The following is a 17,583-nucleotide window of genomic DNA, read 5'->3' as shown; positions in this document are numbered from 1 at the left end:
AATCCTAGCACTTTGTAGACAGAGACAAGCAGATCCCCGGGGGTCAGTGGCCAGCCAGCCTTGTCTACTTAGTGAACTCCAGACCAGTGAGAAACATTGTCAAAAACAAAACCCAAGTTGTGTGTCCTCTGAGAATGACACCCCAGGCTGACTTCTGGCCCCACATGCACGTGTTTCAGTGTGCTCAGATAAGGCAAGTTTAAAGGGATCGAGGTAATTTCTTCTTCAGACACAGAGAGAAATAAAACTTTAGCAAGTGGAGGAGTTTCAGCCCACATCTGATCCACCAAAATCCTGTCATTTCTTTTGTTTTTATTTATTACTTGGGGAGTGCATTTGGTGGGGGGAGGATTTGGGTGTGTGTTTGGGTGTGTGCATGTGTGTATGTGACTGTGTAGATCTGTGTTTTACTTATCATTTTCTCACATTATAAAGTACCTTCCACTCTGAGAGCAGACTCCAGCTCCTGCTTTCAGTCCTCCCCCCAATGCCTAGCACATCTTGATGTATATATAACAGTTTGCTGAACAAACGAATGGGTCTGAAGACACGAGGAGGTAATAAAGATCTTATTAAGTGAATTTTCATCAATTAATTTTAATAGTCTTTTGTTATGAACCTGATACTCACAATTTCTGACTTCTGTTCATAAACACAATAACCAACCCTTGAAACGCATTCTGGGCAGCATTTTCCCTCTAAGTGAACTAATTCTTCACCCTGTAGGAATAAGAGTTGCAGTGGTACACATCAAATTAGCATCTCCAGGTAGCAGTGCTAAACTGAGAAGCTGCTGGGTTCCTGACTGGAATGAGAGGCTGCATACTCTCTGCTTCAGCCCATTGCTTATCTGTGAGTGTCCCCCAACCTCATCCCCTCATCCCCCAACCCGCTATCCCCATCCCCAGCGGGCTTCCGCTGGGATGTCACCTCATAACTCTCCAAGTGCATTTCCTCCTTCGTTTTGATGACGTGTGCATGGGCTCTTCTCTTCACCCCATAATTACCGACCTACCCGTGACCAAGAGCTCAAATGAGTAGGAAGGGTAGTCAAGGCAATGTCATAGGACAGCAAAGGTGTGGCAGAAAGGCTCACACTCTCTGAGACAGATACAGTTAGAACTTGCAACCTTAGTGTCAACAATAGCATACAAATCAAGCCAGTATTTGAATACCAAATCAGATGGATCCTTTTATGCACAGATGTAGTCTCAGGAATAAATTAAATAGCAGAAAAGTAATTTTTATTCATCATTCTGAAACTCTCAGAGTTAGCCAACTCACAGCTAATTTTCTTTATAATTATAGGGGGAAGAAGAGAAATGCCACATTTCAAAGATGGATGTTTGCTTACAGAATCTTCCCACTTTAATAATTTCAACTTTTTTTATTATAAAATAATAAATGCCTAATGTTTTAAAAATCTAAATAGCTCTCAGTCCTATAGATTAGAAAGCTTAAATTCCACTGCAGCCCCACATTCAGGGAATATGCTACTAAGTCACAGATTCTGCTCGCAAACTTTGCTCATGTGAACAATAATATCTAATACTGGTAGGCTGCAGGATATTCTCTACAGCCATCTCCTTACTAAAGAGTCACTTAGTTTCTCATGAATGAGAACATTTCTTTTAATATTTAATACTCAAATTATATTATATTCCAATGTATAGTAACCATATTAAATAGAAACAGCACTGTAAAGTTAAATACTCATGTTAAACAATGAGAGTTTATGTTTAAAACACTATACTAAAGAAAAATACATTGTAAGAGCATTCATTGTCCTTGGGTTGTAGCATTAAGAATGTATTTTCAGGCTCTTTTCTAGAGTCTTCCAAGATCTTCTAAAAGGAATATGAGTTTCCTTTTTAATGAAGGAAAACACAAGTTCCTAAAACAAACAAAAAATTGTATGAATGGCTACAACACTGTATAATTCCTAAAAGTTATTTCAAAAAGCGCTGTCCATCAAAATTCACACCAGTCAGAGGCCGACAGAGAGCAGTGGGGGCCACAGGGATCGGCGTATTTACATATAAATTGTTTTGAGAAACACAGAGAATCAGCTGCCATGAAGGTTTCACCGTGATTCAGATTGAAACTTGCTTTCAAAGCATGTAAGAGGCTTTACATGGTGTGCAATCCAAGTTGCTTAAAACAATATTTTGAAGCAAGACAGAGTATGTACTTCTACTACAAAGCAAAGGCCTGGCAGAGGGTTGTGGAGAGCTCCCACAGCCCATAGAGAGAAGAAGGTGGCAGCCCAAGAAGGCCTGTTCCCGGGGAACAAGGTTTCAGTTTGGGTACAGGAGGGAGGTCTAAACAGCTTTACTATTTATAGAAGCTTGGCTGTCCCCAAACACTTCAGATTACTGCTGTGGAGAATGTGCCAATGAGCGAGCATTCGACTTCTGCTTTGAATAGAACTGAATTGTGAAACGAATTCATTCATTTCATTTCTAAGTGGGTTCTCAGTATCAAATCGGATGCACCTTCTCTACTGAATACCTACACCTTAATGCCCATTAGCACAGGACGGCCTTTTTTGAGATAGTTTTTCTCCTACAGGAGGGAAGGAAAGGCTCCCCAGTTATGCATGCCTTCTCTCTTAGGTGGATTGTGCTCTAAGCCACTCCTCCCAGCACAATACATCTCAGACGTCAATAGTACATCCTTTTAAGAAGAAAGAAATAATGTGTTATCTTCATCCGAATTTATGTTCAATGACATGGTAACATCTGGAAATATGAAATCAATCACTGATCAATTCATGTTGCAGTGCCTAGGGATTGTACTGAATACATCAAAGACGAGGATCATGCCATTTCCTCCTGTTTTAAGAAAGTAAAACTGCACGTTGATTTCAAGGCTACTCAGAACATTGCTGCTAACTGATTAGATAATAAATGGCAATGGGGGCCTCAGTGATGTTGTCACCTGCAGACACTGACATTTATATAGCTTTGTGCAGATTCGTGACACTAACACCTAATGCACCCTTGGTCTCCAAGATTAGAAGTCAAATGACCTTGATACTGTGGAGAGGGAAGCAGACAGCAGGGTGGGACTGGCTGAAAGTGCCAGCAGTATTCTTTGTAGCTCTCCCTCAAGCCATTTCCCTCAGGAGCTCTGAAGACATTTAATTCATATTTCCATAATCCTTGGTGCTCCTGTGGACCTTTGTGTAGAATAATTTCTGTTTATGTATCAGGCTCTCCACAAATCCCAGGAACTCTCAAGGTCATGGCATGCCGTTTTCATGTTTTTATCACCAGTGACACAAGCAAAGCAGAAATTAAGAAGCCATTAGGATAACCAGGCTTTAACAAGGTCATTAACCAAAGCTAATTTCAGAATCATGCTGTCTAAAAAAAGGCTGAAGAGTACCCTGGCAAGATTCTATTTTGGTTAAAATTTCACTACTGGCAGTGTTTCTAGGTTAGAATCCAACTCACTGAAAATTGGGGTTATGTAGAGATGCTCTGGGGGAAGAAAGCAAGGAGTTGAAGAAAGCCTGTGAGCTTCAGAATGTTGATCTGTAGTGGCAAAGGTGGGAGCACTATAGGCTGACGGAGCATCAGGATGGTTTGGGGAGCACTGCGCTCTCAACTCCAGCAGCCAATCCTCACTGCCCACAAGGACACTCAAAGAGCCTACCTTATGGCACAACAGTTAAGTGACCGTCTACATCAACTGGGCCAGCAGACACGGAAGGGTGCTACGAAAAGGGACAGTGGGGTACGCCACTCTCTGTGAGGGAGACTGAGAAGCCCAGCTGACCAGGATCACCTCTCCCACTTTTCACGAACCTTTGAACCATTCAACAAATTAAACCTTGGGGAATAATCCAGCATCCTCAGATGCGGAAGCAAGGAAGCCCCACCCTAGCAGGCCAGAGATGGGGAAGAGGCTTCATTGAGTTTCATGTCATCTCTTTCCAACCATTCTGACTCCCCACCCCCCACATGAAGAGAAAAGGAATGAAAAGGTGGATGGGGGTGACCAAATCTACATGAAGGCAAGACCCTTCTCTGTCTCAGCTCAGCCAAGACCTAGATCCATACAGGAGGGGGAATGAAAAATAGCAGTGCTGTAATGACAGCCTTATCTGAAAGCTCACTCCTCTTTAAGCTCGCTGCTGAGGGGAGTGGGGGAGAGGAACCAGAAGGAAAAATGCCTTCACTGATCCCCATGCTTCAGATCTCTGTAGCCCTGTATTGGCAAGCTCACAAGCCCGAGGAAAACTGGAGGGGCGGAAGGGAGAGGCCAGAGGAGGAGAAAACTTTAAAAGGTTTTTTTGGTTGTTGCTTTTTTTTTTTAGTCATGGGTCGAAATTGAGTTCAAAGGGGAGGAAAGAAAAAAACAGTAATTTCCCTAAAATATACATCTGAGGTCCAGACAGAGGCTGCTGTGTGGGAAGCTAGAAATTCTGCTGATAGCAGAAGTCAACAGAGGTCCACAGAGTTAATTGTTTATGAGGTCCCCCTTGCTCTCTCTTTTAAAAAATATATTTTCTTTCCTTGTCCACAGGAGGGCTCGTGGGTGTCTTTTCTATGAAATGCAGCTGATGGGCTTGCAGAAAGAGCCAGGCCCCAGGCCCATCTGCAGACCACTGTTTCAAGGCTAGAGCAAACAGGGCAGTCCCCTCGCCATGAGGGCCATATGCACTGACTGATAGGCTAACGTCCCACATCACATCCTTCCCTTTATGCCTCTGGCTTGGTTCTTCTAATCTGACCAGATACACTGATGGCTAAAGGCTCTGGGGAGCGTTCTAAGTGAGTCTGAACAGACAGTGACATTCACTTTCCATCCCAGCATCTCTGTGCTAAGAGGCCCCTGGAAGTGTGAGCCATCAGCCTGCTCTGCTGCCAGGAAGGAAGGAACAACCACCATCTGCTGGAAGGAGTCACCAGGGTAAAAATGGAAATGCCTCCACTTCTTACCAGGGCACAGGCCACCTTGGCACACTCTCCTGTCTGGCAGGTCACTTGGCCCTGGTCACACGTGCAGAACTCACAGGCCGAGCCCTTCCACATTTCGTCCTGATACCGCAGCACCCCACCAGAGGAACAGCTTCTGGCAGGAAACACGCATTCCTCACAGCACTGCCCATGATGCCGAGCTCTGCTCTGACCCTGGAGAAGCACAGAATGAAGAGAGAAGGGCAGACCCCAGGGGACAATAGAAATACCCCAGTCAACAAAGTGGGAGAGAGACCCGGGACGCTGACTATGTGGGACACAACCCCTCCTGGCCCGGGAGAAGGCTCTTCTCCACCTCAGCATTCCTGCTGGTTTCAGGCTCTTCATATCTCTGCGTAGCAGCCCACATTCTCTAAAGCTTTTTTATTCCATCAGAGAACACCACAGACTAAGAAATGAGTTTCTAAGATGGTACAGAATCAGGGTTAGAAGAGTGAGCCACGTGCTTTCAAATACCTTTTCGCATCTCAGTGGAGGGCAGGCCTGTTTGTGACACCTGACCTCTCCCTGGTCACACATACACAGGGTACAGGCATCTTCTTTCCACTGTTCACCGTGCTAGGAGAGAAAGAAAAAGGGAGGATGGTGCATCAAATGCTACATGAACCGAACAGAAGCTCAGGTGCATATTTTCCCACTACACTTTTTTTTTTTATGCAGCCACATGGAATTCATTCCTGAAAAGTGAAATTATTAAGGTAGGAACGGCCTCTAAAAGAAAAGTCAATGGATTTCCATTTGGATGTAATCTGTTGATGGTCACAATACCAAGCACTTAGAGGACCTGGAAATGCTGAGGTGAATTGGAAAGCTCTATTGGTTGGTTCCTTTGTGGACATTCTTTAGATCTTCTTTGCTAGGAGACTGATATGTGCTTATTTTCTTAGCTTCCCTTGCAGCTAGGGTATAGGTGTTGTCCCAAGTTTGCTCAAATACTGGAGGTCAAGGAAATTACTCTCCAACCATGTCTTTCTTTAACCAGCCACTAGCAATGCATTTATGAGCATGGACTTCCTGGCAATAAAAAGTCATCCAGAGGACATTGGTGATATGTGATAAGGGAAACACCCCTGTGAAGATAACACTGAGACCTGAATTGATCAGATCTCTCCCTACCGGCACAACGTACAGAGGACCTGAGTTTGGTTCCCAGCACCCACGTAGGGAATCACAACCACCTGTAAGTCTAGTTCCAAGAATCTAGTGCCTCTTCAGGACTTCACACATGCACACACTAAAACAAATCTTAATTTGAAAGTTCTGTACTAACTACTCTTTTCATTCACATTTCAAGAGAAACGTCCAGAATTAGTGCAACTCTGATTGCAGATTCCCCACTGACTGCCACAATCCTCCATTTCTATTTAGCCTTCCTTAGCATGGTGAATAAGCAAGAAAATAAGCTGGTTTTATTTTACATGTGTTTTCTGCTTCAGAATGGTACGACTTTGGATGTAGCTGAGCACTCCTAGGATAAAACATTTATTCATTCACTCAATTTGCTGAAGTCACCTTTATTTTATACCTCCTAGAGGTCAGGCAGGCATGGCTGTCTGGACAGTTTCAATAGAAACACTCACTTTGCAGTTTGCTCCACATTCAGTCTCTCAATGCCCTAAGCTGTCTACTCTTGCATTGCCCATGTTTCTTCCCAGTGCAATACGGGGCAAGGCTGCCCCCAAATATCAGCGCATAAAACTCAGCAAAAGAGACAGACATCCCCAGAGCCTTGAAACTCAGCATAGACTGTCAGTGACTAGCAATAGCTCCTCTTCTCTTCAGCGTATTTGTGAGCAGTTAAGTTTTCCCAAGGTTCGTGAACGGGGTTCTGCTTGCCAGCACATTCTTTCATATTTATAATCCCTTTCAGCTTAACTTTTTTTCACAAAGGCTTTTCATGTACTGAAGGGGAAAAAAGCCACTTATATACTGAGTTACTAATCCTGGCAACGAGTCAGATCCAAGGGCTGGGTGGTTCTCCAGTTGGAAGGCACGGGACAGGAGTGTGAGAACATACATCAGAACGCCCACGTGCGGCCCGCAGAGGTTACCTCGTACACTTGGCCAGCTGCAGAACAGGATCGCGCTGAGCACCTCGGGCAACACTTCCCAGGGACTCGAACCATAACTTCATCCTTGACACCCAAAGAGGGACAATCCATTAAAAGAAAGTATTAATAAAATCCACATCGGTAGAAAAATCAAACTCACAGCCCTCTGAGAAAGCCATGTGCTGCAAGCATGTCTAACAGCGATCCATGCCATTCAGGATTCATTTCTAAGCCAGAGCTCTGGTAAGCATCAGTCTCCCCAAGGTCAGCGTGAACCTTACGGAGTGTGTACATATCCTGTCTTTTACTAAAAATCATCAAAGCCCAAGTAACTATAAAAAATAAAACAATGTTTGTCTTTCCAGGCATATCCTGAGTCCTGTACATGACTCTATGAAGTAGATGGCCTTATTCTAGCCTTACGTGGAACACTAACAATAGAGAGGTTGTGTAACTTGCCTCAGGTTATTTGGCTGACTGCTCATAGTAAATGACTGAAGTACACCTTCATAGTCCAATCATATTACCACTTAAGTATGTATGTCCTCCCCCTGATTCACATCTAAACTCGAAGGCAAAGGTAGTCCCTTCTCGGATCAGCTGTTTCACCATGCCTCTGCATCTTGATTTAATCCCTATGTTTACACAGGTATTAGGGATGTCCTAAACACAAACAAGAGTCAATCATCCTTTAGAAATCTTAGAACAGGCTCTGTAGAAAATGTGGCAGAGATCCTACGCCCAGAGAACCATCCTCAACTGCCCTTTCTCTTCATCCTCATCTCTGCCACTACAACCAGCACCTGAGAAAAGTCAGGCACTCATCTCTGTTGTCATAGCAACAGTATCCTTCTAAATGGCACACAGTCAGCTTCCCACAGATCCACACAGTCTTCCTCAATATCCAATGGAAAAGCAGTTTAGAGGGGAGAAGGATGGGAAGAAACCAAGTTGCCATGACTAAGAAGTGGTTGATATTACACAGAAGACAAAATCTTCCAGAACAGTCACCTCACTTTCCTTTCTGAAAAGGAAAAATAACCTCACCCTCATAGTTACTCTGGTACTCCTTCTGGAAAAACAAGGAGACCAGAATACCTGAGACAGAAGGGACAGGGGCCCTACCATGGCAACTCTTCATAGAAAGTTTCAGTAAAACTCCTGCACAATCATTTAACTCAATTACACATTGCTATTTAAGTTTCTTCATCACTACCAGATAGATTTGTTGCAAATGGCTAAAGCAGCAGGTATTTTCTTTGTAGAGAGATCTTACTATCCTGTATGTAAAGAGTCATGGCCACCGATGTTCAACAGAATATATGAAAACTGGATAGGCAATGAGGAAACTGAGCATTTCTGGACTTCAGAATTCCTCAAAGAAATTTTGGTTCATGAAGTGAAGTAGAGGCATAATCATCACACTACCCAGTAACATCACAGTAGCAAACAAATGAACCAAGCCTTGCTCATTCCCTGTCCTGAGGATGCAGACCCAGTGTTATATCTTTTCTAAAGATTTATTGTATTGTATTGTGTGTGTGTGTGTGTGTGTGCGTGTGTGTGCGTGTGTGTGTGTGTGTGTGCACATGTGTGTGCGGTGATCCACAGAGGCCAGAATCTGGCTCTGCATCCTTGGAGCTACATGGGTGCTAAGAACCCAGCTCAGGTCTCTGCCCAAACGAGAAGTATTCTTAACCACTGAGTCATCTCTCCAGCCCCTCAGTCTGTCTTAACCGACATAACCACTGCAAATGCTTTAACACTACTCTTTTCTTGTTTTCAGATACTTCTTTCAAATACATGGTCTTACTACGAACTATGAACCATGTCCACGTTATCATCTACTTTTATAAATAAAATCTTATTGGATATATACACACCTATATCCTTATATATTGTCAATCCTCTTTATGCTACAATGGCAGAGCACATCAGTTATATCAACTGTATAGCATCCAAAGCTGCAACTATGTAATCCTGCCCTTTTCAGAAAGATGTGTGTCAATACGATAGCTTCCATAACTGCAAAAATTCAATGCTGGAAAAAAATGAATGTGATTACATTTGGGGAGGGAGAGTTACCAGGAAGACTATATTGGATTATGGTTGCCCTTAAATAAAGACTCTTGCGATAATGAAGTTTACAGTGCATCGTGTCCGAGAGCTCTTGACAAAATAACTTTCTATCATAGTACACTGAAGGATATCAGAGAGATGGCACCACAAATAAAGTAGAACTGACAACCATCCTCCCATCATTGCCAGGAATTTACTGACTATAAGACACTGTGTGGCCTTTTCTCACTGTGAAAGTAGAAGCACAAATAAGATTCATCATCTCCTCCCAACCCCCAGCCATTCTGGATCACAAACTATGAGGCAGGAGGAGTGGGAACCCCAGATTCCTGACCTTTCATACCTTTCTACATCTAGTCACAGCCCATAATAGTAACACCACCACATTAAGGGGAGGGTTGTTAAGGGGATCGCAGAAAGTGATTAAGAACCTGGGTGGCTAACTGTGAAAGCCACAGTCAGAGAAACAGAAAAGGCCCTCGGGACAACAGTGCAAACTGGAGGTGATGGTTTTGTTCCTGGCATTGAGAATGTGAGTGGACCAGGCAGGGAAAACGGGAGAGATCTTATCTCGGCATGCACAGCCACACCTAGTGAAAGTGGGTCAGAGCCCTGAGCACCTGGCCACAGATCCATAGGGACAGAGTGAAGGACAGGCCACTATCGGTGCAGCGTTCAGGCAGTACATGAGAAAAGATTTCTCTTGGTCAAGAATAAAAACAGGATGTGGGGTGGGACCCAAAGAAGAAATGATAAGGAAGAGAAATTACTCCTATTCATTTTGAATTCAAAGCTATTTATTGAGAATTGAGCACTCTAGGATACAGTCAAAGGAGAACCATTAAAATGTACTGCGTTTTAATTGACTCGGCAGCATTCATAAAGAGATCAAGACACAAAGACACAAACTTCAATGACTTTTCTTTCCTCATTGTTTCTTTTCTTCCATTTACTTTTTCTTGTGCTGGGAAACCGAACCTGGGGCTTTGTGTACTAAGAATGATCTCTCTGACTGAAATACGCCCAGCCTCTTATGGTAGCTCTGAAGAAGAGTGGATGGTGGGGGGAGGAGCAGTGTAAGGAGGCAGAGAGTGTGGCCTAATGAATGAGAGAATGAGTGAGGTCTTTGCTTCTGTTTCTCTCTCATCTCCACACCTTCAGTTCAGGAAATAGTAAATATAAAGTTAAGAAGTTCTCCTCAAAGCTGAGGAAAAGGACCAAGTAATAAATGAGAAAATGACTGGAAAAAAAAAAGAGTAAAGCAACCTAAACGTCACAACTATTTCTAGAGAAATAAAAATTGGAACAGAAGTGACTTTTTAACAACAAACTGGAAAACAATTCAAAACATTGGCTAAGAAAAGACACATGTAAAGCCTTGATTGCCAAAGTCATGGCCATCTTGGTTATTTCCACCAACTTGCCCACTCAGATGAGCCTGACATGCATCCCAAGCCCCATCAGAGAGCATCATTCAATTAGCCAAGCATGTGTGCTGTCCACCGACATTTCACACACTGCTAGGTTTTGAGGAAGGCTACACACACTCTGGTGTGGCCCTCACTCATTGAGGTTTGCAAGAAAATGACTTCCTCCCGTCTCAGCATGTAGGAATGCATCTGTCTTGCTGGACTCCAAAATGAATTCTGTTGGAAAGTCCTCAGTGAACCCCACTTCATGTGGTCATGAATCTGCCTCCCTATTTTCAGTTGCCCAAGCTGTGTATCTTTGGCAGACGGCTCTCATACATGGGGAGTGGGTTTTTCCAAATCATATTTCACCTAGAAATGTCCTGGAAGATGTTTGAATTATAGGGGCTTAAAACCCTGCTACAAGAATACATCATGGCAACACCAGTTGTAAATTACAGAATAGACACAAGGCAGCTTACAGGAGAACTTAAAAAAAAAATAACCGTCTTGGTCCTCATGTAATGGTTGAGGGGATATTAAAGTAAGAGATGCTTCCCCTAAGATCCCTTGTCAAACAAAGTCCCAAACATGAGACCAGAAGGTGGCTATGGGAACTTCTAATAAAAGTGGAGCACAGAGAAAGGACTGTATGCAACAAGGGTCAAAACAGGGGAGAACACAGACCTTAGACTTCTCTGTGACACTGTAACCCAAAAGTTCAGTAGAAATGAGTCTACAGCCCTCTAAGTGTAAGACTCCAAATTGTCTTTTTTTGTACATAGTAAGCAAGAAAATAATTCTCAAGTATGTGAAAGCTCGGAGGACATACAAATAATCTCTCTTGAAAAAAAAATATCCAAAGATGCAGTACAAAACCGCTTACTCAAGAGTGTGAGAGAGCTGTGGAATTCAGTGCTCAGTGATGGGGCACTTGCCTAGAACAACTGAGGCCCTGGCTTAGGGAGCTCTGCTTCAGCACAGTAACTAAGTAAACATCATCAGGATTTCATCTCATCAAATGGCAAAGGTCATTTTACTTAGTGATGATAACGGCGATGGGGTTGTGGTATACCGTTGACAAGGTATCTGGACAAACGGTTAGAAGAGGCAATTCAGTTCGAATTCATTATCTCATCAAAGGAATCGCTACTCCTCACCTGAACACTTGTCTATGAGAACTGGAATAACTCACCAATGAAAGAAATCTAGCATCAGGGATTATTTTCATTCTGCTTCCTGCCCTTCCCAAATTTTCCTTAATTAGCGGGGGTGGGAGGGAGGGAGCCTCCAGTTATAAATAAAAACAAACGCACAGATAAGCCTCCTAAGTCATAGAAATCTTTTAAGACGGGTTAGAATGTTCCACAGTTCAACTCTGAAAAATGTGTTTCTGGTGACACGTTTGCTTTTCTTCTTCTTACATTCAATGAACAAACGAATAGAAGGTACAGCCCAGCCAGTCATGTGTGACTCAGCCATTGCTACCATGATCGTTATACTAAATATGTAACAGGCATAATGGTCAGAGGCAATCTATAGAACTGCTTGTGCTGGCCATCATTCCTAGGACAAATTACTTACCTTCTCCATCCCTGTTTCCTTCGATACTTCATGGGGCTGTTGTAAGAATTACAGAACCCTTTACATTAATTACATAAAATTCGGGGAACAATGAGTGAACGCCATGAATGAAGCAAAAGTATATGCTTACTCTTTCTAACATGAGAAATAGTACTTTTAATTAATCCAGGGTCTGACCCTCATATGCAGTATGTGGCTCTTTTACAATTTAAAGCAGAGGCTTCTCAATAGGACTCCATTTCTCCCCATCTCCTTTACTGTAATGGTGGCAAACTGTGAAGCTGCCCTCACTATATATGGAGAATAGACATGCCTTGCCCAGTATGAGAGCCTTGACCAACATGGTGGCAGTGAAGCAAGGTCCCATGTAATTCCACCAAGACACTCTCGATTCATGGCCAAGCTGAAGCTAGGACAACACTTGGTGATGCAAGAGCTGAGGCAAGAGCACCAAAGTTGGCACAGCGTGTGTAATACAATCCAGTCTTTCAATTAGATACATTCCCTGGATCTGGCATTTAGCAGTTCATGTCTAATTGCCTTTTGTCTGTCTTTAAAAATATTACCCAATTGTCACACTATGCCACGTTATGGATTTTGTTTTAGTTGACACAAAGTGCTACCCCTTAACAACTAAATCTTCCTTTCCAGCTTTTTCTTGGATCAAAAATGAACTGTTTTTCCACTGGAGACAAAACTCCTCTTACAGTTATCCGTCAGCTTCCATGGCATGTCCTCGGGAGCCTCTGGAAGAGGAAAAAACTACAGAACACTGTCTATACCACAGATATTTACAGCGGACTCTGTCCTCCACATTTGTGTGAAGAGCCTAACAGTTTGAAAATTGGATCAGCTCTATATAAAGAGGATCCCACTATCCCGAACACCCCCTGAGAAAACACTTGGGGAATGTGAATCATTATCCTATAAGAATTAAATTGTGTACATCTGGACAATCATGTTCAAAGACATGTCTGTGTCTTTAAAAAGTAGACTACACCTATACATGGGGAAAAAGTAACAAACCTCATCTTTTTACTGAGTTTTCCCAGATGTTTAGTCTGACATCTTTTTTTGGAACATCTGCATTTCAAGCTGGAGGCTTCCTTATGTGTAGCCCCAAGGCTTAATCTCATTGTGCACCAATTTGCCTAAATGGCTGGTAATTAGGCCTATCTGTATCTTCTAAGGAAAGAAGAAGAAAAAGACATCTTTGTTGTCTCCAAAAGTACAAGGAAAATGAAACAGCCCTGGCTTCTGGGTTCTAGTGCTTCCTGGGGTGAGCCCCAGTATCTCAAAAAATGCCCCAAATTCTTCAGCAGTTAGCTCCCTGTGAAAGGACTACTTTGAGGGTGTCTTCCTTACCTGGTTACAAAACAGAGGTTGACACTGAGCCGCAAAGCACTGGGTAAGCCCATTTCTGCACACACACTTGGCACAGCGGCCCAGTCGCCAGTCCTGTCCATCCTGAAACACGTGGCCATCATAAGAGCAGGGTTCTGGAAGGACAGGGGCATAGGGTTAGGGGGAGGAGCATGTGTGCTGACCTGAGAGCTAACTATATGTGTGGGCTGGGCTAAGGGCCACGCACGGCTGGTGAGGAGTGGGGACTTTCTTGGGTTCCATGATCAGCAGTTGGTACTTTGCCATCTCTGAGTCTATGCAGGTGATGAAGTCTGGAGCGCTATGGAACCTCTGCTCATGTTACTTCATTCAAGGAGAGTGCACTTGTTAGCGTGTTCTAAGCACCGTTTGCCAGAGGAAGTACAGGTGCCCAGGAGGATCTCCTCTCACCCTTTGAGTGTTCTCAGACCCAGAGGAGCAGATACAAAAGACAGAATTTTTCACAGAGACATCACAGAGGCAAGGCAAGAGCTTTCTTTACTCTTTGAACAGGAAATGTTGCATTTTCACCAGTTAGGTAGCTGATCCTAAATGATGCTCTAATCTCTTGAGGCAAAGGGCCTTTAATATGTCTTTCTCACAGAGGAGCAATGGTAAATGCTCTTAAGATCTAAGAGTGAACTAGAAACTAAGGCATTACACTCCCCATGCTAACCCCACTTGGCTCCTCATGTATCTTCACATTCAGGGTTTATTTTGCTCAAAGAAGCTGACAGTGCTCACATCAGCTGGCCAGTGAGTTCTAAAATGTATAAGGCAAACATTCTACTTCCATGATTTCCTGAGCATAGTTTTAAACTCTGGTATCTCTATAACAAAGGTCTGCAGAAGCAGAACAACTATAGACCATGAAGAAACCATGTACAGTGTTTTGAAAGGAGAAAGACAAGAATGGAGCATGGCTTTCAATTAATACGTAATAAAAGAAGTATTCTAATCATCACATGCCAGCAGAAAGCATGATGGAGTGATGATAATTCCTACCTCTAATAAAGTGCATACAGATATGGAAGTGCAACAGGACATGTGTCTCTAAAATGTAATGCAAGGGACACAAGGGGAAAGCATGGGTTCAAAGGACAAGTCTAAAAGTGTGTTCCAGGCTTGCTGAGAAAAAGCCAGGTGGAGTGATCCATTCAGTGAGGTTACTGGAAACACAAATGAAAATACCCACCCCATCCCACTCCCCAGTACCACTATGCTTGTCTTAGAGAAAGACATTACATCATCTAAAACCCAGCAGACATGGCAGGAGCAATACACTACATGGAGAACAGGTCTCATCCTTCTGTCTATCAAGAGAGGAGTGATACTGGCCTTGTGAAGTCAAATCAGAGGACTGTTTCCTTGCTCCTTCCCTCTCAGAGGATGTAAGTGTAGAGGGATGCAGCTGGCCAAGGCATAACATGTAAATAAGAGACCGACAGAATTCCACATTTGGAATGCTACCTAGTGGTCTGTGCCAATCTCATTGTCTGCGGCACACCTTGGTTCAAATAGGAAGGGAATCCAGACTCTCTGATCCACATTGAACAAGGAAGACAAGAGTGGAGGTACCATCTGTAACCTCAAAGACAGAGCAGGTCCCTGCCCATCAGCTCATACTCACTCCCAGTGCCCACACAGATGGGGCAGCAGCTTCCTTCAGCAAGGAATTCCAGCTCCTGTGGTCCACATGATAATGGGGCGCATTGTTGGTGGGAGCATCTCACCTCTCCGTGGGTGCAAGAGCACACATTGCATGGGGTTGAGGTCCACTCTGTGCCATGCTGCAAGTCAAGTGGAAAAAAGTTAGCACCAGACCCCAGTCTCCTGCCAGACCAACAGTGCTTGTACAGCCTGAGAGCTTGGAAAAGGACTAAACTGTCAAGGTTGACTAGAGAGTGCAATGTTCTCTACTGGGGACCAATTTAAAGATTTATTTTCTTTCTATTACCTCCAAGATTTTGTATCTGAAAGTTTCAGAAAGCTGCCAGATGAAAGCTGATGACACCAATCTGATTGTCTTAGTTTCTTCTCCTGTTGCTGTGCTAAAGCACTCTGACAGAAACAACTTCAGGAAGAGAGTTCACTCTGGTTCACAGGTCAAGGTTCAGATTTACAGAAAGGAGGTCAAGGCAGCAGCAGCTTGAAGCAGTTAGTTACACCAAAAGTACAATCAGGAAGCAGGGGGGTCAGTGCAAGCCGCTGTGCTGCTCAGCCTTTCTCCATCTGTGTAGTCTAGAATGCCGGCCAGGGAATGGTGTCACCCACATCGGGTGAATATTCCCACCTCCATTAATGCAATCAAGGTAATACTCTACAGTCTTGCCTGGATACCTGTCTCTTAGCTAATTCTAGATTGTCAGGTTGACAACATCACATCCATCATTTGAAAAAAAAATTATGAAACCCCAAGTAAAATGTATATAAACCATAACAGCCTTATCATATATTTTGAGACAAATGCTCACAACGCTGTTTATGTTGGCCTCAAACTCCTTGGGTGAAGTAATCCTCTTGCTTCAGCCTCTGCAGGGAACCACCACAGCTCGTCTATCAAGTCGTTCTTTTATTTGGGAGGTGGTAGGGAGTGAATCCAAGATCTCAAGAACGCTGAGCACACACTCAACCACTACTGAGTGACAAACTCTGGCCCCAGATTTGATCACTTTTCAATAGTTCTCACTCAGATCTGCTTCCTTCTTTGCCTTTCAATCCTAATTACTCCATATATTCTCTTTCATATTCGTGCTTAAATCTCTCTCTTCCTTTTTCTTTCTCTCTTTGTACATACTGAGACATATACACACCCATTGGTCTTACATTACTAGCAAGGATGTAGAAGGGCCAGAACGAAGTCCCTCCTCTACCCAGTTCTCCCACAAACTGTAGAGCAAAAGATGGTCCCAGGGAGCATTTCCATCTGCATATACAGAACGCTTCCACCCTACTTTCTGCTGGGTTATCACATTCTCCAGATTTTGAGTAGTTCTTTCATTTAGGAAGTACCCAAAGTATCTAAACTAGTCATTCTTTGATGTGATGCCAAATGAGCCAGCGTGTCAGCAGCTATGTGAGTACTGCCTGATTAGAGAAACAGCTGCCCCAGCACTCAGCCTCAGAATGAAGTAAGGGTGTACTTCCCAAGATACCTAGTACAATCAGTTTGATAAATAATTTCCTAAGCACTGCAACCTGTTCCCATTTGCTGCTTTTAGAACTAGCTAGGATGGGTGTGCTTCAGCTCACGTCACGTGTGTTTTTATCAACGCATCACACATTCCAGGCATTCAGTCACCAAAAAATAACCTAGGGATTACACCTAGAAGTTGTAAAAGCAATTCTCTTGCTTTTTCAAGCTGGCATCCAAAATAGTTTTCCATCTCAGACACAAAGGAGCCTTATCTTACCCAAGCAAGTCGGTGCTCCTTTTCTCTGCAAGCATGCCAACTCTAATATTGCGGAATTAGGAAAACCCTGAGCTATTACTATAACAGCCGGGGTATCGGGTAGCCATAGGAACCCAGTGAGCTGGGTCTCTCCTCCAGACAGACTTCCAGAGAATGCAAGAGGGCAGTTATACACACGTGCTGTGGCTGAGCCGAGCACTTTCTGCACTAGTCTGTACACTTCAGGCCCTCACTGCAGTCTTTTCTCTCTGCGGAATGGGGTCAGGTCTTGCATCCTTGTGCGTGAAAATGAAATGATGTAACAGTGCTCCTTCATGGGGAGCTCTAGAGAGGTTCAGCAGGTAGCATGTTGAAGAGGCGGCTGGGGACCACGTGGGCATGCGAAAGGGTACCCACATGTTGAATACAGCAGTAGTTGACAGATTCTACAGCAGAGCGGTAACAGGTAAATGCCACATAAATTTACTTAAGATGGTTGATAATTCTGGGGTATAATGTGCAGTGTGGGTGGAGATGGCTATGCTAATTAGCCTGACTGTTAGCTTGAGACACAGCACAAGTGCTTATCAAACCATCCCTTCTAATACCTGGACAGGTTTGAGTCTCACTTATTAGCCAAACATTTCAAATAGTTTATAAATAAAAGATGCTTAGTCCTCTGCTCCCTTCCACAACG

The 17,583-nt window shown here is 43.5% G+C and overlaps 1 protein-coding gene across 2 annotated transcripts in view; it reads right to left on the bottom strand.

Moving 5' to 3' along the window:
• Positions 1–17,583, bottom strand: part of Fras1 (Fraser extracellular matrix complex subunit 1) — a 403,016-nt gene that overhangs the window by 223,094 nt on the left and 162,339 nt on the right. For both annotated transcript variants that reach the window (XM_060380978.1, XM_060380977.1), the window contains exons 5-10: positions 15,125–15,284; positions 13,477–13,610; positions 7,040–7,123; positions 5,445–5,546; positions 4,950–5,141; positions 631–720 (exon numbers count right to left, since the gene is read on the bottom strand). In XM_060380978.1, coding sequence (XP_060236961.1) covers positions 631–720; positions 4,950–5,141; positions 5,445–5,546; positions 7,040–7,123; positions 13,477–13,610; positions 15,125–15,284 — 762 coding nt within the window. The remainder of the gene's footprint in view (positions 1–630; positions 721–4,949; positions 5,142–5,444; positions 5,547–7,039; positions 7,124–13,476; positions 13,611–15,124; positions 15,285–17,583) is intronic.

This window comes from Meriones unguiculatus, chromosome 3 (genome assembly GCF_030254825.1).
Source record: "Meriones unguiculatus strain TT.TT164.6M chromosome 3, Bangor_MerUng_6.1, whole genome shotgun sequence".
Classification (NCBI taxonomy): Eukaryota; Metazoa; Chordata; class Mammalia; order Rodentia; family Muridae; genus Meriones; species Meriones unguiculatus.
The sequence above is the reverse complement of the archived record's forward strand: the minus strand, read 5'-3'. Positions and strand labels throughout refer to the sequence as shown.